Here is a 26091-nt window from a genome sequence, read left to right as displayed (position 1 = left end):
CTGGCTAGTTGTTCGGAGGGCAGAGACAAAAAGGGTACATTGGCTACTTTGTAATAGGATTTCTGTTTTTCCTGAATTCCAGCAGGAAATGCTGTTCCCAAAGTCTGTTGGGGTAAACAATATCATTTTTCCATTAACCAAATGAGGGCCACTCACTTAGAAGGTCAAGGTGGGGTTTTCTTAGGTTTACCCAAGAAGGGTGAATAGTCTGCTGGAGAGGGAAGCCAAGTAAATAAAGAAAGCTCAGGACCAGTAGGAACAGAGATGCATTGGCTTCTGCCATACAGACCCAAAGGGAGAGTAGAGTGAGTCTTGGAAGAACCCATGAAAATGTTCTTGAGAAAAAGCATCAATTTTAAACACCTGCCAAGTCCAGAAACAGCCAATGCTAGATTGTGAAGACAGTACCAATTTAATAAGAACTTTTCCTCTAAGTTGCTTCCATGAAATCCCCCAGGTTCCCACATTTCAGTCTTGGGAGGATCTGTAGGCCTGCTGAGAAGTCTGGAGCATCCCCAGGAGGAAAAACAGAAACAGCAGACTGTGTCCTCCTTTCTCTACCCCTGGAACTGTTAGCTTCATGTCTGCCACTGGCCTGGAAGTGGGGTAAGCCTTAACTTGAAAGTCAGAATTAAATTTTGATTTCATACTTTGTTAAAATGAGACTGAAGTATGAATAACCAAATAGCTGTTTATAATAAATACGAATGACCAGAAAGGCATGAAGACAGCTTAAGTTTTCATCCAGGGACACAGGAAGAAGAACCAGCCTCATAGCAAGGGTAATGGAAGAAAATAATTTGCTTTATGAATGTACACTACAAGCCCTGCTTGTTCAGTATTCTAAATATAAAGGTAATCTTCCTATACACCTCAACAAAAATTTTCCAAATTATACTTTTACCATATATGCATATGTGCATGTGAATATACACATACATACAGAATCATGTGCTTTCACACCCTAGTATGAATATAATATGTTTTCAGTAGCTAGAACTCTAGACTTTGGTATAGTCATGAGAGATTTTAGAGTTCCCATCATGGCTTAGTGGTCAACAAACCCAACTAGTATCCATGAGGATGTGGGTTCAATCCCTGGTCTAGCTCAATGGGTTAAGGATCCAGTGTTGCTGTGAGCTGTGGTGTAGGCCGGCAGCTACAGCTCTGATTAGACTCCTAGCCTGGGAACTTCCATATGCTTCAGGTATGGCCCTAAAAAGCAAAAAAAAAAAAAAAAAAAAAAAGACATGAGAGATTAGCTTCTTTATAATATAGTTTCCAAAATACGAAATAGCATATTTTGGCTTAAGGTAAGCCTTATTATGTGCAAGGTTTGGTCTTTAGAGAAATAACAAAACTATTAGGACAGTTGGAAATTTAAGTTAGAATCCAGCTCCTATCCAGAGTATTTTTTTTTTCCCCTTCAGTAAAACTCTTCAAGTTTCTGTGGCCAGAGCTGTTTTTCTGTGCCAAATTTCATCAGGATCAACATGCTTTTATTTATTGTGCATTTGACATATAAATGAATGGAAGGAAAAAAAAACAATAGAGAGAATTCAAATCAGAGGGAATTCTGAATAACCAATGAGTAACCAGTGAATACTAATTCTGCACATTCCTAAGTCCTCTGACTTTAAATGACCAGAGGAAGATGCTGGGAATGGAGAATGTAGGGTGACTCCAGTGATTTCTCTTGGATGCACTGATTTATAATCTGAAACAGGTTTAGCATTTTAGCCATAATTTGGTTTTAATATCTTTATTTTTGAGCATATATACAAAGGTCTTCTCATATTTGTTTAAAACTTAATTCTTTGAAATTTAGAAATTTAATTCTAAATATTGTAAAAACGACAATATTTGTATTAGCTACAATAATGTCATATGTTTTAAAGACTGTATACAATTAAATCATCATTATGGTAATTTGGTATAAAGTTACAAAAATAACTTTTAGTATTTTTTTGATCCAAATTTCTAGAGTAGTGTATTATTTCTTTGTAATAGTACTTTATAAATTCTGAGAAAAGACCTGCTACTGATATAAATATTTAAAGTCCCAAACATCATTAAAAATTAAGCAGCACTAGGAGTTCCCAGGTGGCATAGCAGATTAAGGATTTGACATTGTCACTGCAGTGACTCTGGTTGATGCTGTGCCCCGAGTTTGATCCCTGGCTCCTGAACTTCCATATGCCATGGGCGTGGACCAAAAAAAAAAAAAAAAGCAGAAGCAGCAGCACTTAATGATGATACTATATCATCAGTCATTGAATGTATGTTTTATTTTTGATTCATCACAGGATGTACTTTCTCTTTCCAATTTTTTTTTAATATTTCACATTCTGGAGGGAGAGAATATTCAACTCAAAATAAGAAGTAAGTTGTAAAACCAAGCAAATTAAAAACAACATAAAGCATTAAGGCTGTCAGTTTGAATGAGCTACAGCACAAAACTTCCTACACTTTTACAAACCACAGAGTAAACTCCAAAATGTATTTTGCTTCATAAACAACTTCATTTCTTATGTAAGTATGGTGATTTTCATAGAGAAAACTCTATATTCTATTACAGTTATTTCAAACAAGTTTTTTTTGGTTTGGGTTTTTTCTTTTCTTTTCTTTTTAAAGGCTGCACCGGTGGCATATGGAAGTTCCCAAGCCAGGGATGGAGTCCAAGCTGCAGCTGCAACCCATCCAGCTGGGGCAGCACTGGATCCTTTTAACCCACTGCACCAATCAGGGTTCCAGCCCTTGCCACTGCAGTCAGGTTCTTAACCCATTGCACCATAGCAAGAACTCCCAGAATTTCTTCTTAACTCACTCTATATAGTATTGCAATAGGTTTTTTAAAATATATTTATTATATTTTTAAAGCATTTAAACTATCAAGAAGAGAGAAGAGTAAGAGGCTTTAAAAATACTTATAATTAGGAGGACATGCATGTATTAAAAAAAAAAGGGCATTCTGGTTTGAGTCCACTTTGGAAGAGGGGCATTTCCCTTCATTTGGGTGAGCAAAATGCCTATTCACAACACTGATAGTTCAGATCAACACTCAGCTTATGTGACTGCCAGATGCTGCAGCTGATTTGTGAAGAAATCACACTTTAATTCACCCATACAAATTAGCATTGTCTTTTATAGTATAGGCCCCTCGGAAGTTAGCACATTTTTTTCCAGTAGTGCTGCCATTACTCAGCAGACTACTTCTGTTTTAAAAATTGCCTTTCAGAGCTAGTTCTTGAGAAATACATGACAATTAGTAGAGTCTAGTCCCAGTCACTTTTGGCCTAGCTGACCCACCTGCTTTTTTTTTTTTTTTTTTTTTTTTTCCTTTTTAGGGCCACACCTGCAGCATATGGAGGTTCCCAGGCTAGGGGTCAAATTGGGGCTGCAGCTGCCAGCCAGAGCCACAGCAATACCAAATCCAAGCCAAGTCTGTGACCTATACTGCAGCTCAGGGCAACGTTGGATCCTTAACCCACTGAGCAAGGCCAGGGGTCCAACCTTCATCCTCACAGATACCGGTTGCGTTCTATCACTGAGCCACAGTAGGAAAACCCCCACCTGCTTTTGATCTGGAAGATTTAACAATATTTTCTTTTCTTTTTTTTTAGGGCCGAACCTGTGGCACATGGAGGTTCCCAGGTGAGGGGTACAATCAGAGCTGTAGCCTCCAGCCTATGCCAGAGCCACAGCAACGCCAGATCGGAGCCATGTCTTTGACCCACACCACAGCTCACAGCAACACCAGATCCCCAACCCACTGAGCAAGGCCAGGGATCGAACCTGAAGCCTCATTGTTCCTAGTCGGATTCGTTTCCACTGCGCCACAACAGAAACTCCTCTAACAATATTTTCAAAATTTAAATCTTCTCTCAAAGAATAAAGACTTGTTACTAATGTTGGTACATACTTGCCACAATTTCCAATTAAACTTGAGGCAACATGATGTCTTTATTTCTGCTGCTTTGAATTCAAAATAAGACGATAAATGTTGTGTATAATGGTAATAACTTAAGACTTGGGTCTTTGCTGCCTTCCTGTGAAAAGAGGAGAATCATCACTGAGCTCCCCAGCCCTGCCCTTCCCTCTGCCTCTTTCCACAAGCAGGTAATTTCAGTAAGCTACTTGTTTTTATATCTTAGGGTTATTTCCAGCTAAAACAAAGGTACAAACACAAAAAGGGGGCTTCTGGCCTCTGACTTCTAGGACATGAACCAAGACATATTTTACTACCACCCACCCACTTCCTTAACGAAAATAATCCATAAAATTCATCGTGGTAAAATAGGAAACTTTTTGGAGTTTAGGTAGTGGCTCTGCAGATTAAGGAGCCCACACTATCTTTCTGAGAATGAGGGTTGGCTCCCTGGCTTCCCTCAGTGGTTTAAGGATCTGGCATTGCCTCAAGCTGCAACACAGATGCATCTTGGATCCTCCGTTGCTCGCAGCTGTGGTGTAGGGCCATCAGCTGCACCTGCGGCTGTAAAAAGAAAAAATTATAAAATAAAAATAAAATAGGAAACTTCTCAAAGGCTAATAATAAGTTGTGAAGAAGAGCCCCGGCAGAGGAAGTAGTTGTTCCCTGCCTGAAGGGGAAAGTAAGTGTAAAAAAAAAAATCTTAATAATAATAAACACTTCCATAGCAGTATGTGTTTGCCTCTGTTTATACTTTCAATCTTTGCGACTCTGTGAGGTAGGCACTCCTCACGTCCATTTTAGAAATAAGAAAAATAGAGGCTCAAAGAAGTTGATTGACTAGCCAATCACTCAGCTAGTGCAGGGTTCAAACCCCGCAATTTTGACTCGAATTCGTGCTTTCAGCAAGACAATGCTATCCAGTAATTTTTATTTTATTTATTTATTTTTGTCTTTTTAGGGCCAAACCCGGGGCATATGGAGGTTCCCAGGTTAGGGGTGGAATCAGAGCCACAGCTGCCGGCCTAAGCCATCCTAGCCGAGTCTGCAACCTACACCACAGCTCAACGCATCGCAGGACCCTTAACCCACTGAGCAGAGCCAGGGATGGAACCTGCGTCTTCATGGATGCTAGTGAGATTCCTTTCTGCTGAGCCACGATGGGAACTTCTACCCGGCAATTTTTAAAACGTTAGGACTAGCAACTGAGGAATTTACGGCAAAAGGAATCAACGAAGCGGCCCACAACTCCTAAACGGTGTTAACACACAAAGAGAGCCTTAAGTCTCAGAGAGGAAAGCTCAAATGAGAGGCCCGGAGACCGTTCCACTCCATCTTTGACAGCTGCGTCCACCAAACTGCAAAGCTTTCCGAAACCTCTGCTGGGCTGGTGTTGCAGGACCCTCATTGGTTCCCTCGTAGGTGCCGTCAAATCGCAGGCATTCAGGAAGAGGCGGGACTTCCGGTCTGGAGGAGCAAATTCGGACCGCACCGGAAATACCTATTGAAGAAAGAATATTGGGAACCCGCCGCTGGAAGCTGCTGGAGAATCTTGTGTTCCACACATTCGGAAGAAAGATTGGTGGGGGAATTTATCTCCTCATTGCCAAATTTTCGACGTAGTGGAAAACAAGAGTTGGGCCATGGACAGCCGCTTGCAGGAGATCCGGGAACGGCAGAAGTTACGGCGACAGCTTCTCGCGCAGCAGGTCCGCGGCCCTGGGAGGGATCGCGAATGCGCGTGCGCGGCCGCTCTCTTGCCTCCACCCGTAACCCCCGTTTTCTGTCTCCTTACCTTCCGGGTGCAGTCCTTTTTGCTCCCATGACCTTAATTCCTGGGCCTGCCTCTTGTTCTCAACTCACGTGGTGCCCCGAATCTTTTCCATGCGAGGTCATTGTGTTGGTGCTAAACCGAACGCCACGTTTGAGTGGTCTTCAGCAAACTTGATGGCCTGCGCAGTGTCTGGCACAGTGCTCAGTGATGGGGATACAAAGCTTTGGTTTTTGTGTGCAAGTTACCGCAGTTCAAGCAATGAAAAGTGACTTGTTTTCCCCTAAATTTCTCTTCACTACTTAAATAGTTGTTTGCCTTTACTAGCGCTTAATTCTTAAGATTGTGGCTTCCTTGTGAAATAGATTTACAGTATCTTCTCTGGGATGATGTCTGAAGATTGCATTGGAAGTAGCCTGGGTGTAAATCTTAGATTCTGTATCTTGTGTGTTGCAGTCGATTGTGCTGTGTACGGTAACCTCGTCAACACCTACAGCTAATGTTTGAATTCTTACTCTGTATCAGTCACCACAAACGTCTGAAATAGGTAGTATTATCATCACTTAACAGATAATGAAACAGAAGCTTCAGAGGTTAAGTCATTTTTGACCCGGGTCTTTCACCGCTAGGACAGAAAATTGAACTCAGGTTTGTCTCTCCAAAGCTTATCTTCATACTTCCTGTGTATAAGTTAGCATGTACTTAAAGTATAGACTGCTACTTAAGTCTGAGGCTGTGTTTTCCATTCTATCATTCAGATCAGTAAAAGTGATGGGGGAAATGCTCATAGGCTTTAATAGGGCATCTTATTTTTTTTTTTTTTCAGTAATAAATCTTGTTTTTAGTAAGTGGAAATCTGAGACCTTTTCTTTTATGATGTCTTTAAAAGATTTATGGTACAGTGTTTAAAAAGTGGGTATTTGGAATCAGATCTGTCCCTGTCCTTTTGGCGTTGTGATTTTGGACATATCAGGTATCTTTTCCAGGCCTTTCTTTTCCCAGTTTTTTTTTTTATCATGTTATCTTCAAAAATGATCAGTAGTTCTATTACCCCCATTGTTTAGTTTTGAATTCAAACCTCTATTTGATTCAAAATACATTTATAAACAATTATTTGAGTGTCTCACTATATGCGAGAAGCTCTCGTAGACATTGGGAATTCAACTATGAATAATAAGTAGTCTTACCCTTGAAGAGCTTACATGGTGTGCAGAATTTAATAATGGCAGCCATTTATTACATCCCTTGTATTGTTAAGACTCTGCCAAGTTTTTACTTATATTTGATCGTACAAGTCAGATGCTGTCTGCATCTTATAGATGAAGAAAATAAAGCTCAAAGAATTTAGTTACATGCTGCAGTCCACAATGCTTTTAAGTTTGCAGGATGCAGTTTTAGGCCTTTGCATGCCCTTTGCAATACACCTAGTTGCCTCCTGGTGTAGTTGGACAGGAACCATTCCACTTAGGTAAGGATGTTCAATGTAGTCAATGACAGACTTCCACTTTTACCAATTTCAGCCTCTCTTTCACTTACTTCTCTCTGTATGAATAAGACAGACTGGTTTATTACTCTCCAGAATGTGATTTGTGCAATATATACTTGATTTTTAGTAACTGTCCTTCCTTTCTGATTTCTTTCTATCCACTGTGGCACACTCAGGTCCAAACTTGATGAAATCTATCCTGATCTCCCTGTTTTAGGCTCTTTTCTCTCTCAGCTTCCATTGTCCTTACTGTTGAGCCACTACTGTGTGTAACTAACCATCATACACAATACAGTTTGTGTGCATTTAATTCCTGTTGTGTTCATCTTCCACCCTAACTTTGTTTCTTGTCCAAAGTAAGCTTTTAATAAATTTTTGTTGATTAATAACTATTAGAGTACAACTATGTGTATAATTTCCCTGATTTGCTTTTGGCTGCTGGATGAAGATATTGGATGCAGTGTATAGGCCCAGACCGTGACTGTGGCAAATGATGCTGCCACTAGCAATTTACATGTGCTTTTTACTGAACTTGTAGCTTTGTTTCAGAAAATTGCACTTGCTTTCAAATGATACCAAATTGTTGTAATTGCTCAAATAATTTATTTAGGGTTACCACAATGGAAAGTCTGTTATTTATTTAAGTTATTCTATTACAGTTTTTAAAAAAATTTTTGGAGTTTGAGAAGACAATTATATATGTGAGCGGAATTTGATTTAAAGAATTCATCTTGGAGTTCCCATTGTGGCTCAGTGGTTAGCGAGTCTGACCAAGAACCATGAGGTTGCGGGTTTGATCCCTGCCCTTGCTCAGTGGGTTAAGGATCCGGCGTTGCCGTGAGCTCTGGTGTAGGTTGCAGACGCGGCTCGGATCCCGCGTTGCTGTAGCTCTGGCGTAGGCTGGCAGCTACAGCTCTGATTAGACCCCTAGCCTGGGAACCTCCATGTACTGAGGGAGCGGCCCTAGAAAAGGCAAAATGACAAAAAAAAAAAAAAAAGCGTTCGTCTTGTAAAACATTATATTCTAATTTAGGCCTTGGTAGGAAATTTCATTTGTTCATTCACATATTTATTGAGCATCTGCTATAAGTCAGACATTATAAGTAGCTGCTGAACTTAGAGATTTCAATAGGACAGAGTTCTCCTCAGTAAGCTAACATTTCTTTGGGAGAGAAGTAAACAAAAGTAAATTGATAAAGTAATTGAAGTGTATCAATAAAAAAAAATGAAAGTTGTGATAGAGACTATGAGACAATATAAATAAAGAATAAACAAAAGTAAAGCCAAAAGTTTGTATTAAGTGCATTGATCTGAATGAGGAAATTAGGAGATGAAAAGAATAGTGGAAGGAGGCTGCCTATTCTATATACAGTATTCAGGGAAGAACCACCTGAGGAAATAATTTGTTCTCTTCTGAGATTTGAAGGGAATGGAGTCAGTGGTGGGAAGAAGGTTAGAAAGCATTCTACCTGTGAGAAGTAGATGTGTCTTCTGACTAAAGAGAAGAGCGGTCGGGAATATTTTATGGAAAGTTGAAATAGCAGGAACAGTTGATATCTTGGAAGAGATTTATCATTGGAGAATCCTTAGGGGAGTCATGAAGTGGGTAGTCCGAAGAGGCAGTGGTAATTGTTTAAGATCAAGGCTGGGGACTTGCAGCTTTGATATTGTAGCATGCCTTCTCATCTTTCTTGAGTTTAAGGGGCTATTTAATGATGATTTCCTCATGCCCTTCTTGTACTTATATATATTATGGTTCTTCATGATCTGTAAATTGCATTCTACTCTTCTTGCTTTGGTTTTTAAAGTTTTCCCTGAATTGATCTCACTATGTAGCCAGGCTTATCTCAATAGTAATTTGTTTAGAAAGGTTATATTTTGCAAAATTTCCTCAACTGCCAACCAGAACTTGCATTACTATTTTTTGGGTATTCGTAAAGTTTAGTATTGGCACCTGTAATCATTATATACAGCATTGGCTTGAGTAAAACTGAATAGGTATTTATTATATCATGGGGATAAATAAGGTACAGCACATGAGCTGATAGATGCAAAGCATTTAGCATTGTGCCTACCACACTATAAACCCTGTATGTTAGCTACTTTTTTTTGGCTATTGCAACTACTGCTAAATTGTGTTTTATTATTTGCTTTAAAAGTAGAGGACTGGCTCAAGTTAATTGTTCTAATTTCAAAGTAACTGAAAGCATAAAATACTTTTCAGCTGTCAAAATCATTCATAATTAACATGGTTTTTTTCCCAAGGTATTTTCTGTTTTTCCTGCAAGGTGATTAGTCCATTTGCCTGCTGTGGTAGTTACAGGTATTTTCTTTTAATACTTGGTATATTAAATGCTGCTACAAATGGCTGGAAAGGCTATTCAGTGCATTGTGATCTAATTTTTGGTTTTTACCTTTTCCCAGTTGGGAGCCGAAAGTGCTGACAGCATTGGTGCTGTGTTAAATAGCAAAGATGAGCAGAGAGAAATTGCTGAAACAAGAGAAACTTGCAGGTCAGTGGATAATTTTTGTTTTTAGTGACATATTAATATTTGCGAAAGGAACATATTAATAAACAGTAATCCCAGGTATGAAGTATGTTGTTATGATAAGCATTAACATGGAGATTTGGAAAATATTGTATTTTATTGTTCATAAATTATGAAATCCTTTTTTTTTTTTTGTCTTTTTGCCATTTCTTGGGCCCCTCCCGCCGCATATGGAGGTTCCCAGGCCAGGGGTTGAATCGGAGCTGTAGCTGCCAGCCTACACCGGAGCCACAGCAACGCGGGATCCGAGCCGCGTCTGTGACCTACACCACAGCTCACGGCAACGCCATATGGTTAACCCACTGAGCAAGGGCAGGGATTGAACCTGCAACCTCATGGTTCCTAGTCGGATTTGTTAACCACTGCACCACAACAGGAACTCCTGAAATACTTATTTTCTAAGCATAGTTCTCATTTACAAGTAGTTTAAAAATAGAATGTTAGACTAAGAATTAGCTTATATACCATAAATAATTTTACTTTAAAAAATCATTATAAAAAAGCACACATTTTACTCTAAAGGTAGTATTCATTTGGTAGTTCAGAAAGCATTTATAATTTTTCAGTATTGTAGTTTATCAACTTGAACATCAATTTTGCTCAAGACAGATTAGAATGATATATAATGTAGAAGTTTCTTTTTGCTATACATGTTATAAAAGCTTATTTTCTCATTTGATTGCTTTCTCATAAAAATATAGAATTATTAATCAGGTTGGATACTTTTTAAGATTTATAAAGGGGGTGAATAGATACTGTTTAGTTAGGAAAAATTTGCCCTGTCTGTTTTTGTAACCTGTTACTTAATATTATTGTAGATATATTTATACATCTTGTATATATTTGTGTGTGATACTTAGGTTTTAATTTTCAGGGCTTCTTATGATACCTCTACTCCAAATGCAAAACGTAAGTATCAAGATGAAGGAGAGACAGATGAAGACAAAATAGAAGAATACAAGGCAAGTATAAAATGGAACAATTTTATGGTCAAGATAAAAATAAATCTTTGAAATCCATATATTCTTAACCCAGGGAAACAAATTTGTCAAAAGCTGAATTTTGACAGAATACTGAATATATGTAATTAGTAAATTCAGACATTTATATCAGTTTTCTTATTTTTAACACAAGAGGTTGTGGGTTAAATTCGGCAATGTATATAAAGCACTTAGCATAATGCCTGATAAGCACTAGGCAATAACATTCTTAAGTAAAAATAAAAATAAGAAGGGAGATGTATCAGAAACTTTGCAGAATTGAATCACATTTCGAGATGCTACAGTGCTTTTTCAAGTTGCATTATTCCATGCTAATGATAAAGGATAGTACAACTAAAATATTTTGAGACCTCATGGGTTAGACGGCATTGTAGAACCACTTCTGACAGAGGCCCAAAGAAAAACCCCAGCTTCTAAATTTGTAATTGCAATATTTAGTTGAAAAGAAAGCTAAGGACAAAAAACCTACCTCCATTTTTTCAAATTAATTGTTGTACAGTTGTATTCAATAGAGAAGAGAATAGTTTCAGTAAATCTCTAGGTATAACACCTAATTTAATAAGTACTATCTTGTGTAGTGGTTGCATTTTTATATATACTAACATAGAACTTAAATATTTATGATTAGGTCAAATGATATACAGTTCCTAACATTTTAACATTTTTGTTAAAATATAAAAATAGCAGTTTTGTATAGTTTGATCTAATAGAAATAAAATTGCCTCATTAGTGGTCATATCTTTTCTGATTTGAGCTAAATTCTAATGTTTAAGGTATTATATCTGAGGTAAACAAAATTAGTAGTTAAAGACATTTATTATTGATGAGAATGAAAAGGAAATTTTTATTTTATTATAAACATAACTAGTTAGAGCTGATGTTGATAAATCAAAGCCTTCACTGTTTGACTTTAACAGTAATTTGAAAAATTTATTATATCTCAGGGAAATAAAATACTTAGGAGTCTTAATATTCAAGATATCATAATACATAAACTCTTCCTCTTATATATAAAATGTCTACTTTGTCTTCCTTTTCCAAGGATGAATTAGAAATGCAACAAGAGGAAGAGAATTTGCCATATGAAGAAGAAATTTACAAAGATTCTAGTACTTTTCTTAAGGTAAGTAAAGTTTAGTATTGGTACCTGTAATCATTATATGCAGACTTGGCTTGAATAAAACCAAGTAGGTATTTATTACAGCATGGGATAAATAAGGTACAGTACATGAGTTGATGGATGCAAAGCATTTTAACATAGGGCTTACCACACTATAAACACTATGTTAGCGGCTTTTTTTGGCTATTGCAACTACTGCTAAATTGTGTTTTATTATTTGCTTTAAAAGTAGAGTACTGTCTTTAGTAGTGTCTGTAGATAAGAGTAGTACTACCATTTTAGTGGTGATGTTTTCTTTTTTTTTAATCTATCACTTATATTTTGTTCGGCCTTATAATAAAAAATAAAGTTCAGAGTTAGCATACCTACCATTAATTATTTTGACTTTTTCTTTAGGGAACACAGAGTTTAAATCCCCATAATGATTACTGCCAACATTTTGTAGACACTGGACATAGACCTCAGAATTTCATCAGGGATGTAGGTATGTCAGATTCGTTGGGAATATGCTGTTGCTAGCTCATGATTACATGCATGTAATTATCCATTTTGTGGTTAATTTCTAACAAAATGATTTTTCCTGGCTTGGCTTCCCCTTTCCACTCTTAATACTTCTGGTACACGCTCTTTTTCTATCAAGCTGTGTTACTTTTTTCCTTCTTTCCTTTTTCCTTCTTTCCTTCATTTTGGTTCTGTGACTATCCCTTATTTTTATTTTACCTTCACTTACTACTTTGATGCTCTTTCTTTCTTTATGTAGATCTGATTTTCTGACCTGTATTATTTTCCTTTTATCAAAAGAATTGTCTTTAACATTTCTTGTAAGGCAGGTCTGTTGGCAGCAAGTTCGCTCAATTTTTGTTTGAGAAAGTCTTTATTTCTCCTTTACTTTTGAAAGACTAATTTCATAAAATACAGAATTCTAGATTGGTGTTTTATTTCTTTCAACACTTTATATATTTTATTTCACTTCTTGCTTGCTTGTTTCTGGGAATTTGGATATAATTCTTAGCTTTGTTCTCAGTAGGTAGTTTTTTTTTCTTTCTGGTTTCTTTCAGGATTTTTCCTTTGTCTTTGATTTTCTGTAGTTTGAAAAATATGTATGTGTGCATATACATATGTATATATGTGTGTGTGTATTTACATATACATATATGTATATGTATAGTTGGATTTTGTTTGTTTGGTTTGGGGGCATTTATCCTGTGGTACTTTCTGAGCTTCTTGAATCTGGGGTTTGATGTCTGACATTAATTTGGGGAAATTCTCAGTCATTATTGTTTCAGATATTTCTTCTGTTCCTCTTTCTGTTTTTCCTCCTTCTGGATATTTTCATTACATATTACACCTTTTGTAGTTGTCCCATATTCCTTGGATATTCTGGCCTTTTTTTTCCCCAATTTTTTTTTTTTTTACTTTTCACTTTTTGAGGTTTCTATTGAAATATCATCAAGCTCATATTCTTTCCTCAGCTGTATCCAGTCTGCCAATAGACTGCATTTTTAAAAACAGTTTGAGATAATTCATGTACCATACAACCCACTTAAAGAATATAATTCAGTTTTTAAAAAGTATATATCCACAGGTTTATACAATTGTTACCAAAATCTTAGAATTTTTTTTAAAAAATTGAGGTATAGTTGATTTACAGTATTAAATAAGTTTTAGGTGTACCAATAGTGGTACAAAGATTATACTCTATTATAGTTATTATAAAATATTGGCTGTATTCCCTCTGCTATACAATATATTTTTGTTGCGTAGTATATGTGTAGAAGTTTATACCTCTTAATCCCCTATCCCATACGGCCCTCCTACTTTCTTCTCCCCTATGGTAACCACTACTTTATTCTCTCTGTGAGTCGTTCTTTTTTGTTATATTCACTAGTTTGTTTTACTTTTTAGATTCCACATATAAGTGATAATATACAGTATTTATCTTTGACTTAATTCACTAAGCGTAATACCCTCCAAGTCCATCTATATTGTCTCAAATGGCAAAATGTCATTCTGTTTTATGGCTGAGTAGTACTCCATTGTGTATATACACAGACACACATCATATCTTCTTTATTCATTTATGTGTTGATGGACGCTTTGAGTGCAATTGCTGATCATATGGTAGCTCTATTTTTAGTTTTTTGAGAACCCTCCATACTGTCTTCCACAGAGACTACCAATTTATGTCCTACCACCAGTGGATACAAGGGTTCCCTTTTCTCCACACCCTTAGAATATTTTCACCTCCCCTAAAGAATCTCAGTAGTTACTAGCAGTCAGTTCCCATTCCTTCTCCCACAGTTGCTCCCCAGCCTTAAGTAACCATTAATTGGCTCTTGTCTCTATTGGTTTGCCTATTCTAGACACACCATGTAATTGGACTCATACAGTATGTGATATTTTGTGACTAGGCTTTTTTCACTTAACAATATTTTCAAGTGCCATTGATGTTGCACATGTATCAGTACTTTATTTCTTTTTTTTGCCGAATAATACTCTGCTGTATGTTCATACCGCATTTTTTAATCTATTCATTTGGTTGTTTCCACTTTTCGACTGTTATAAACTCTACTGTTATGAATATTCATGTAAAGGTTTTTTGTGGTTGTATGCTTTCATTTCTCTTGGGTATGTGCTTGGGAGTGAAATTGCTGGATCATGTGGTAATTCTGTGTTCCTACTTTTTGAGGAGCTGCTGAACTGTTTTTCAGGGCACTGGACCATTTACATTCCTACCAACAATATGTGAGGGTTCCAGTTTCTTCCCATCCTTGACACTTTCTACTATCTGTCTTTTTAATTCTAGCCATCCACTATGAATTAGTATTTCATTGTGGCTTTGATTTGCATTTCCTTAGTGACTAATATTAAAAACCTTTTCATATGCTTATTTTCCCACTTAAATACCTACTTTGGAGAAAGTCTCTAAACTCTGCTTATTTTTTAAATGGTTATTTGTCTTTTTATTATTACATTGTAAGAGTTTTTAATATATTCTTAGTAGAAATCCCTCATCAGGTGTATGATTTATAAATATTTTCTTCTGTTCTGTGGGTTGTCTTTTCACTTCCTTGATGGTATCATTTGCAACACAGAAATTTTAATTTTGTTGTTCCTGATATGGTTCAGTGGGTTAAGAACCTGACAAAGTGTCCCTGAGGATGTGGGTTTGATCCTTGGCCTTGCTCAGTGGGTTAAGGATCGGGTTTTGCTGCAAGATGTGGTTGAGGTTGAAGCTTGGATCCTGTGTTGCTGTGACTGTGGCCTAGGCTGGCAGCTGCAGCTCCAATTCAACCCCTAGCCTGGGAACTTCCGTACACCATAGGTGCAGCCATAAAAATCAGAAAACTTTTTAAAAATTCCAGTGTTATCCACTTTATTTTTTTCTTTTGTTGCTTGTAAACAACATGTAGAAACTATTTTCATGGGCAAAATTTAGATGTGGCATAAAAGGTTGTGATAGTGGTAAGTGAAAATGTCTGTCACAGAGTGACAAGTATACATGCACTTATGTAGGACATGTGTGTAAATATATATAGTTTTATGAGGAACTTAAAATAGTCAATCTCATGGAAGTAGAGAATAGAGCAGTGGTTTTCAGGGGCTGGAGGAGAGAAAAATTTGGAGTTGTTCATTCACTTGGTATAAAGTTTGAGTTATGTAAGATGAATTCATTCTACAGATCTTCTGTATAGCAAATAGCCTGTGGTCAGCAGTACTGTTGACTATAGTCGACAACACTTAAAAAAATTTAAGAGGGTTGGAGTTCCCATTCTGGCTCTGTGGTTAACGAACCCAACCAGTAACCATGAGGTTGCGGGTTTGATCCTTGGCCTTGCTAAGTGGGTTAAGGATCCAGCATTGCCGTGAGCTGTGGTGTAGGTTAGAGACATGGCTCAGATCCTGCATTGCTGTGGCTGTGGCGTAGGCCAGTGACTACAGCTCCAATTCAGCCCCTAGCCTGGGAGCCTTCATATGTCATGGGTACAGCCCTAAAAACACAAAAGACAAAAAAAAAATTTAAGAGGGTAGATTTCTTATTTAGTGTTCTTACTACACACGCATACAAACCAGATGAAACCAAAGAAACTTTTGGAGGTTATTAATATGTCTTACTTTGATTGTGGTGATAGTTTCACTGGTATATGCATATTTCCAAACTCATTAAATTGTATACATTAAATATGAGTTAAATATGTAAGTTTTTTGTTTATCAGTTATACTTCAATAGGAGTTCCTGCTATGGCACAGCAGGTTAAAGATCCAGTGTTGTCTCTGTGGTAGCGTGGGTTCGGTCTCCAGTCCAGCACAGTGGTTTAAGGACCGGGCATTGCCACACCTGTGGCATAGATTGCAGCTGTGGCTTGGATTCAGTTCCTAGCCCAAGAGCTTCCATATGCTGTGGGTGCAGCCATTGAAAAAAAAAAAATGATCCTTCAATAAAGAAGTTTTTTGTTTATCAATTATACTTCAATAAAGCTTTTTTTTTGTTATGATGAGTTGTATAACCAAATTTCATATCAGCCTTTCTGTTTTTAAGGCACTTATTTCTCCAAGGCAAAGAAAATGTACTTAGGAAACTATTATGGATTGAGAAAAATTTGTACCTTCTTTTTTGTATATGATTGAGAGCTGTCTCTGCTGTGACCAAAACTTGACTGTAATCACATCTTCAAACTTATTTCATTTGAAATTTGATCTGTAACCATTGATTGAGGAGGCTTTATAAAACCTTTCACTTTTCTACTCTTTGATATTAAAGTTATTAAAATGTACTTTAGGTTTTTAATTTAAGATGTTTATATAATACATATTGTTATGGGAGTTCCCATTGTGGCTCAGTGGGTTAAGAACCTGACTAGTGTCCATGAGAACATGGGTTTGATCCCTGGCCTCACTAAGTGGGTTAAGGATCCCATGTTGCCATATTGGTCATAGATGTGGCTCTGGCAGCTGCAGCTCTGATTTGACCACTGGCCTGGGAACTTCCATAGGCCACAGGTGTGGTCCTTAAAAAAACAAATTATATTGCTATGAATATACTTCTTGCAGGGGAGAAAGAAAAAAGCAAATAAGAGCTTTTAGGAATCTTTGATAGTCAAAGTCCTACTTACCGTTACAATTGTTTATGTAGGCATTATGCTGTTTTACCTAAAATTTCTTATGAGGCTCAAAGATTTAACTATTTTTGAGGACATGGGAACAATGAGTTTCCTCTTTCTAACTTATGGGAGTTATAGATGTTTTTTAAGGTCCCAAGCTTGAAAATTTATTTGAGGATTTGGTTTATAGTAACAAGGAGATGTGAGAGCTTTAAAACTATAAATATTGATGTAGGAAATATTCTTAGAGAAAACAGATTGTCTTGGAATTGGTAGTACAACTGAGATAAGTAATCAGACTCATTTTCTGCTGTTACAGACTCATCATCTTCTTAATAAGATTTGTTCTGGAATTGTGTCCATAAAGCACAGCCAGTTAACTTAAGATCATCAGTAGTAAAGAAAAGAAATCCTCATTTTCTTTGCATAACTAAGAAACTAAGTAAAAATCTTAACAATCACTAGGAGATTCATTAAGAGAAAGAATTTTTATTTAGTAAAAAGAAAAGGAAAAAAGCATGATAGAAAAAATTTGTTTATTCTTTTCCTGAGAACAGAATGGCTAAACTTGATGCTCTAAGCAGATTGTTTAATTTAATAAACATGAGGAATTAAATGGTTTGTTGACTTGATCTAGTCTTTAGAAACCTGAGTGTTTGCCTGCATGTGGCTTTAGTGTCATTAGGTATGAAATGTTGAAAAATACTCAAAGTTAACTTTTTTTTTAAAGGATATAAGAATGATGAGGTAGCTGTGTATTGTTTTGTTTTCCTGAGAGGGTTCATCACCTTTGAATTCGCTGATACTCAGTTGTCTTGAAATTTAGAATTTACTGTTTTTCCTCCTCAGGTTTGGCCGACAGATTTGAAGAATACCCTAAACTGAGGGAGCTCATCAGGCTGAAGGATGAGTTAATAGCTAAGTCTAACACTCCTCCTATGTGAGTGGGTTTTTTAAAATTCCAATCTTAGGCTTAAAATATCAGTCCTTTGTTTGTTTGTTTCTTGCTTGCTTTTTAGGGCTACACCCACAGCATGTGGAGTTTCCCAGGCTAGGGGTCTAATCAGAGCTATGGCTGCCGGCCGACACCACAGCCACAGCAGCGCAGGATCTGTGACCTACATGACCTACATGACGGCTCACGGCAAGGCCGGATCCTTAACCTACTGAGCGAGGCCAGGAATTGAACCCATGTCGTCATGGATACTAGTCGAGTTCGTTAACCACTGAGCCATGACAGGAAACTCCCCAAAAATATCAGTCTTCTTATCCTGTAACCCTTCTGTTTGAAAAAAATTCAGCACCTCTGTAGGGTTAACATACTGTCTTTTTTCTGTATTGCAAAATGTATTATTTAAAACTCCAGTGCTGAGTATACAATGGGTTCTCATTTAATTTTTTTGCCAGGTGTCTAAATAGATAATTTACTTACAGTGTCTTTAAATGTTTATCTCTTAGAAAATATTTGTATTCTTGACTATCTTAAAATGTTTGTAAATGACTTTTCTTCTCAAAAATTATTTATTGAAAAAAAATTTAGAAAACTTAGGGAAAAGAAGATGAAAATTAATTATAATTCAGCATCCAGGGATACTATTCTTAACATTTGGGGATTCAGAAATTCATCTTAGGAGTTCCCATTGTGGCTCAGCAGTAATGAACCCAACTAGTATCCATAAGGACGTGGGTTCGATCTCTGGCCTTGCTAAGTGGATTGGGGCTCCAGCATTGCTGTGCGCTGTGGGGAAGGTCACAGATGCCGCTTGGATCCTGTGATGCTGTGACTGTGTTGCAGGCTCGAAGCTACAGCCCCTATTCAACCCCTAGCCTGGGAACTTCCATATGCCATGGGTGCGGCCCTAGAAAGACAAAAAAAAAAAATCGTTTTAACCTTTGCCAAACAGAATAACATTTCCCTCAAAAAAAATGTGCAGAAGGTCTTTGAAATTGGAGAAACTGTTTATTTCACATTTAGCTTACTTTGAACTTCTTTGTACATTTAACAATTTGCCAAAATGTATACTGTTAATGATTAGAAGAAATACAAAGAAGTCTGAGTTTTTGGAAAAAATAGTAGCAGAATAATAGTCATACTATTTAAAAATACTTAACATTTAAAGTATTTTATATTTATATTTAAAATACTTTTATATTTTTATTAAAATACTTTTATTCTAAAGGTTATGTGGAAATAACCTTTAAGTAAAGGCTAGTATTAATTTATACTAAGTAGCTGGAAAGGACTATAAACATTATCAAACAAGCAAAAAAAATTATGTCCATCTTCAGGAACTCTTTTTTTTAGAGAGAGGAATTTAAAACTTACGGACAGTTTTTCTGACTTGACAAAACAGTTGAGGAAAAAGTAATGTGATAGACCTTGGAATATTCAGTTGATAATGAAAAGGGGCTCTGAGCCTTACATCTGTGTCTGGATTTTCAACGTAAAAATGAGAGAAGTATAGATTCTGGGTGTTTGTGGGAGATTATGCTTTTACTCTGTAGTGTGACTATGTCCGTGACCTAGGGAAGAGCCTTGGTAGATGGTTTATACTGTCTGTGCTGATGAAAGATGCCACTCCATGAAAAGGTATTTAGTGACTTTGTAAGTAGTTTTTAGGAAATAATAAATTTCTTTTATTACCATCTGTAAAGTATTTGAAATACTCTTTTTATGCTTTAATCAAACAGGTACTTACAAGCAGATATAGAAGCCTTTGACATCAGAGAACTAACACCCAAATTTGATGTGATTCTTCTGGAACCCCCTTTAGAAGAATATTACAGAGAGACTGGCATCACTGCTAATGAAAAATGCTGGACTTGGGATGACGTATGATGAAACTTTCTACGTTGTAATCAGTTATTTAATTTTCAAATGAATATATGTTTATTTGATCAGAAAATAAGATTGTTGGAGTTTCCGTCGTGGCGCAGTGGTTAACGAATCCGACTAGGAACCATGAGGTTGCGGGTTCGGTCCCTGCCCTTGTTCAGTGGGTTAGCGACCCGGCGTTGCCGTTAGCTGTGGTGTAGGTTGCAGACGCGGCTGGGATCCCGCGTTGCTGTGGCTCTGGCGTAGGCCAGTGGCTACAGCTCCGATTCAACCCCTAGCCTGGGAACCTCCATATGCCTCGGGAGCGGCCCAAGAAATAGCAACAACAACAACAACAAAAAAAAAAGACAAAAAAGAAAATAAGATTGTAAATATCCCTCCTTTTTTGGGACTCATATCAAGAGTTATAGTATATATTACTGCTGAAGGTCCAAGGTACATTAACAAATTTTACATTATCTTTAGTCTTTTTTTTTTTTTTGGGGGGGGGGGGGTCTTTTCAGAGCTGTAGCCACTGGCCTACGCCAGAACCATAGAAATGCCAGATCTGAGTCTCGTCTTCGACCTACAACACAGCTCACGGCAACACCAGGTCCTTAACCCACTGAGAGAGGCCAGGGATCGAACCTGCAACATTATAGTTCCTAGTCGGATTTGTTAACCACTGAGCCATGACAGGAACTCCCGATTTATCTTTTTGAGGCTAAAGTTGAGCAGGTATTGAATAAATAGTCTGTAGAAGATTCACAGTTCTAGTCTTAGAGTCCTTGGATGTATAGCTAGAAATAAGTCTAGAAACAGACTGAATAGTTGATAATTTTCTATACTTGGTTAGTTTTAGTAGTTATCAGAGTATATATAACACAATTTCTACTCTAAGGAACTTACAGTGTAATAGTTAAAAAGGATATATAATTTCAGTATAATATAATTGTGATAAAGTTATATTTTCCTAAATAAAATGAAAGAAACTGATAACTTCAGTTAATTACATAAAGTTAGCTGTTTTTACTGATCATTTAAAAATATAACAAATGTTTATTGAGAACTGCTCTGTACTAGGCAACTAGTTACGAGATATTCAAAGATAAGTAAGACTTAGTATTTGGCCTAAGGAGCATGCAGTTTATTGGGAGAAACATTGACCTAAATTGCATTATTTTGTTAGTTCATTCATAGAGGACTGCATAAGGTGATCTGAGAAAAACTGACCAAGCCTGGGAATATGGGGCCATAAACAGAGAGGAGGTGACACATGAATAATATAAATAGATTAGCCGGATTTGGCCCAATGAAGAAAAGGGTGGGATAGGGGTCCCAAGCAGAAGGAACAGCAAGAGCAAAAGGGGTGGAGGCACAGAGATGAACTGGGGAGCTCTGTGTAGATTGGTATTGTTGGAACACAGATCAGGACCGTCTTGAGATGCTATCTTCTTAGAAGCTTGGATTTTGATGTGAAAGCATTAAGGAGTCTTTGAAAGGCTTTAACCAGTTTAGAAAAATGATCAGATTAGTGTGTGGAAGGGGATGAACTAAAGAAGTAAAGTCTGGGGAGGGGAGAGCAGTTAGAAGGCTGTAGCAGAGGCTTAGTTTGGAGATGAAGGGACCCTGATTTAGGGTGATGGTTGTAAGAATAGAAAGGAGGTGGTAAATTCAGTAATGTTTAGTAGATACTTCTGGTGAGATCCTATGGTTACGATTGGGGAAGAGTTACGGATGATTCAAAGGTTTGAGTCTTGGGATAAGTGGGTTGAGTTATCACTAGCTGAGGGAGTCGATTTAAGAAGAGGAGCAGGATTTGAGGGATTAGATAATACTGAATGTTGATTTTGAGGTGTGAGAGATATTCACATGAAGGTTATAATAGTATTTAAGGACAGGCAGATCTGGTCATCTCAGAATACAGATTTTAGAGGGTTAGCACATTAAACCTATGATAATAAATTCATTTGTCCTGAGACAGTGTCTCAGTTAAGATAGTATGGATTGACAGTAAAGCCTCAGGAAACTTCTACATGTAAGAGGCACATGTAAAAGAGATGTGAAAAGAATGGGTCAGAGGTGAATGAGGAGAACCAAGAGAATACGAATGTCATGGAAGGTAGGGGAATAGGAAGTTTCAAGGAGAGTGTGATCAGGAGCATTAAACACAGAAGAGAGGGAAGAAAAAGAGACTGTGTTTCTAGGAAACTGCCTTTTTTTTTTTTTTTTTTTGCAGTGGGTTGGGGGTGGGAGTTTTGGTGGTAGCCTTACCCACAGCATGTAGAAATTCCTGGGTCAGGGAACAAACTCGTGCCACAGCAATGACAATGCCAAATCCTTAACCCACTGCGCTATCATGGAACTCCCTTAGAAAATTGCTTTGAATCCTTGTACATCCTCTTCTGAGTTAATGGTAGCTACGGTTGTTAATATTACTTATTCTTCAAGATACACCTTCAGTTTTTTTCTTCTTGAAGCTTTTCCTATCAGCTTCAGTACCTCTGACACTTTTATTTACATTTTATTTTCATTTTACTTCATAAGTTTTTACTCTCCTCTGATAAGTGTAATCTGTGTTTATTGTTGAAATTTAGAGAGGTATAGAGTATGTAGTATCCCCAAAACTTAAGGTTAAAGAAGTAATGCTCTTGATATTTATCCTGAGAGGTTTTCCAGTTAAGTTGCACAAATTTACCTGCCTACCAGTAGTATATAAAAAATACCTGTTTCGTGAGTTCCCGTTGTGGTGCAGCAGAAACGAATCCGACTAGGAACCATGAGGTTGCAGGTTAAATCCCTGGCCTCGCTCAGTGGGTTAAAGATCCAGCGTTGCTCTGAGCTGTGGTGTAGGTCACAGACTCAGTTCAGATCTAGGCTTGCTGTTGCTGTGGCGTAGGCTGGCAGCTGTAGCTCCGATTAGATCCCTCGCCTGGGAACCTCCATATGCTGCAGGTATGGCCCTAAAAAGCCAAAAAAAAAAAATCTATTTCATCATATCTTCATTAAAACTGATTAATAATATAAAAGCAATTCTTTATCAATTTAGTCAAAAAGAAAAGAAAATTGAAAAAACTAATCTTATTATGTCTTCAAATAGTAGTTAGGTTAAACTTTGACAATCTCTAAGGTTTGGTCAGTGAAGACACAAGAGCTTAAATTATGTATGACGAACTAATAGATTTTTTTAAAGGAATTCCATTTTATATGCATATTGAAGTTTTGTCTGGCCCCAGAGCCCTGAGCTCTTAACCTTTTATGTGATGATATTCTAAAGAAAGTGCCAGTAGCTAATACAAATAAAATATAAATAAGAAAAGTATTTGGGTTTCACAAGTATTCTTTTTCACATTAGAGTGTCAGAAGTGGTTAGTGTGTGTTGGTTAAAATACCAGCATTTAGCATTTATGATTGCAAAGTCAAGAGAGTAATTTGCTTAATATTCTTCACTGATTGTGTCATCACTTCTCTTTAGCCATACCATGTATAAATGTGCACAAGAATATGTGTGTCAGCGTGTGTTACATATTTATTCATGTTCCTATGGGACTATTAGAGAAGGAGATTTATCAAGACTTATAAAATTGAATAGGTTTATGCCTATTGTAAGTTCCATTATTACTGTTGAATAATGTTTTTCTGCCTAGGTAAGTAAAAGATGGTTATGGTCTTTTCCTCAGAATTTAAGATATTCTTAATAAATGAAACTAATAAATGTTTGGCTGAGCCATGCTCTCTGGAACTTCCTGTGACAGAAAGCTGAAAGAAAAAGAATACAGGAGTTCCCGTCGTGGCGCAGTGGTTAATGAATCCGACTAGGAACCATGAGGTTGCGGGTTCGGTCCCTGCCCTTGCTCAGTGGGTTAACGATCCGGCGTTGCCGTGAGCTGTGGTGTAGGTTGCAGACGCGGCTCGGATCCCGCGTTGCTGTGGCTCTGGCGTAGGCCGGTGGCTACTGCTCCGATTCAACCCCTAGCCTGGGAACCTCCATATGCCGCGGGAGCGGCCCAAGAAATAGCAACAACAACAACAACAACAACAAAAGAAAAAGAATACCATATAAAATGGTTGCTTTTATAGTCATTTATATAAGTATATAGTATTCACAAAATTTAGAGATTTAATTATTGAAGAACTTTTTGAAATGTGACACATTGAAGACATACAAAGCAAACAAAATATGTATTTTTTTGACATTTCAGACTTAAAGTAGTCAATATAATGAAATGGGTGTATTGATTTATTTTATTTAGAACTGCTCTACTGGAAAGCAAGGCCTCCCCAAACATTTGTTGTTAGCTTTTATTTGAATTTTTCCCCTAACTTTGGAGTAATTTAATCCCTTTTCATTTCAATTTCTTTTTCTGTAAATGGTAACAGGTTGTTCTCAAGCTATATCTTAAAAACTCCATAATTCTCTAAGTATGGTTTCATATAGCTTCTGTACATATAAAGTCAACTGTGTTTGTGTGTGTGTATGTATATCATATGTGTTGTCTTAATACCAAATGAGAAAACAAGAGTAGAACATAGGATAAAATTTATTTTTCATTGTATTTTCTAGTGAAAATTAGTACATTTAAAGAACATGTTTATTGTGGTCCCGATAAATCTCAGTGGTTATTCTTTTGGATTTCAGGTAAACGAGAAACAGAATACTTTTATGCATATTGTTTTGGTTTCTTACAGATCATGAAGTTAGAGATTGATGAGATTGCAGCTCCTCGATCATTTATTTTTCTCTGGTGTGGTTCTGGGGAGGGATTGGACCTTGGGAGAGTGGTAAGATGGTGTTTTTTAAAGTGGATTTTTTAATTCAGAAGAAAAAATATAATACAATATGTTGCATAAGAAGTTCAGAGATTAATTTTATTTTGTCCTTCATTTCTTGAATAGTACTAAAATATTCAGAAAATAAAGCTTAGAAAAGCATATGCAAAAGGCAGTACCCCTTAGTCAATTAACTAGCACTAGGGATGAATAAATCAAAATATGATTTATTACAGCTTCATGAAGAGAATAGTTGAGAGGTTTGAAATGAGAGCTCAAAAACAAGCAGCTTAGTGTCATTTACTCCTCAATGTTAGTAGCTAAAAAGTATTCTTCTGAATAACATTAACTGAATTCCAAATGGAAGTCAAATCAAATTGAAAAAATACCACAGCATCTGGAAAACAGAGTTTGATCAAAGGAATGAGAGTGAGAAAGAAGTTGTAACATCTCAACTTAAGTACCTTATCTTGTATTTCAAAACTTTTTTGTTTTTTGATTGGATTATTTTGGATTTCTAAATGGAAACAAAATAACATAAGCTTTTTTATCCAAGAATAAGGGAAGCATTGTGGCTAGGTATTAGGAGTCTTCAGTTTTGGTCTCAATTCTGTTGTCCAACAGTGAAACTTGAGGTCAAGAGATACTTACTCTTGTGGTTTTCAGTTTCCTCACTTGTTATTGGATAATAATGTCCATTTGTAGGACATATTACTTGATATACAGCAGATGACCTCATTTAATTCTCATAATTTTAGGTGTCCATTTGACAGGTGAAGAATTTAAGTAGGATTCTATTGAGATAAACTTGGTTTCAAATCCTGAAATTCTACAATTGCTTTATATTCTCTGTATGAATAGCAAGTTTGAGACTGTTGGAAAACATTATTGCTTCTGCCATTTGTTAACTCCATGGTAAAACTATAACTCTATTCCAGTTGGATATCTATTTCATTGCTGGCACTCCTCTAAGATGCTATAGAAAAGCTAAGAAAATAGAAACACACTATATGTTTTTATAGATAAATTGGTACTTAGCTTTTTTAGCTCTAATGTCTGTCTTTGGGCTTTCCTTCCGCTCACTAGATTAAGCTGAAATTGATTAGGAGATTTTATCTTATTTGTTTTTACGCAGTTTATCATATTGGTATAAGTAGATTTTGGCCAAAAACAATTACAAGAATAATTCAGTTTGAAAATACTCATGAGCTTTTGGTAAGTTGATTAGGGCATGTTGGACAGAGGCCATTGTGATATTTAGTGAACGTCCAGTGCAAAACACATATTGGGGAACAGGACAGATACTGATCTTGATTTTTGTGATTTTAAAGTAAATATCTAAGTTTTATTTTGAGGTGTATCTTGAGCATTCTTGAAGAGTGCGTATATTTTATGCTACACTGCACTTTGTTTTTATTTGATCATAGTACCAACAATCTTGTACTACGCCATTTACTTATGTCACCCTACTTTTGCTCTTAAATCAGCTTGGGGTAGGTCTGTATCTCATTTGTGTTATTATTCCCAGCAGCTAGCCATCACTTACATA

At 36.7% G+C, this 26091-nt stretch overlaps 1 protein-coding gene across 1 annotated transcript in view; it reads left to right on the top strand.

Annotated features, from left to right (window-relative positions):
* Positions 1 to 5411: 5411 nt before the first annotated feature.
* Positions 5412 to 26091, top strand: part of METTL14 (methyltransferase 14, N6-adenosine-methyltransferase subunit) — a 33973-nt gene continuing 13293 nt past the window's right edge. The window contains exons 1-8 of the mRNA XM_047798749.1: positions 5412 to 5637; positions 9610 to 9698; positions 10609 to 10696; positions 11778 to 11858; positions 12252 to 12339; positions 17807 to 17897; positions 19649 to 19790; positions 24462 to 24554. Coding sequence (XP_047654705.1) covers positions 5572 to 5637; positions 9610 to 9698; positions 10609 to 10696; positions 11778 to 11858; positions 12252 to 12339; positions 17807 to 17897; positions 19649 to 19790; positions 24462 to 24554 — 738 coding nt within the window. The 5' untranslated portion in view covers positions 5412 to 5571. The remainder of the gene's footprint in view (positions 5638 to 9609; positions 9699 to 10608; positions 10697 to 11777; positions 11859 to 12251; positions 12340 to 17806; positions 17898 to 19648; positions 19791 to 24461; positions 24555 to 26091) is intronic.

The sequence above is a fragment of the Phacochoerus africanus genome, chromosome 10 (genome assembly GCF_016906955.1).
Source record: "Phacochoerus africanus isolate WHEZ1 chromosome 10, ROS_Pafr_v1, whole genome shotgun sequence".
NCBI lineage: Eukaryota > Metazoa > Chordata > Mammalia > Artiodactyla > Suidae > Phacochoerus > Phacochoerus africanus.
Note: the sequence above shows the minus strand (reverse complement) of the source record. Positions and strands in the feature narration are given on the sequence as shown.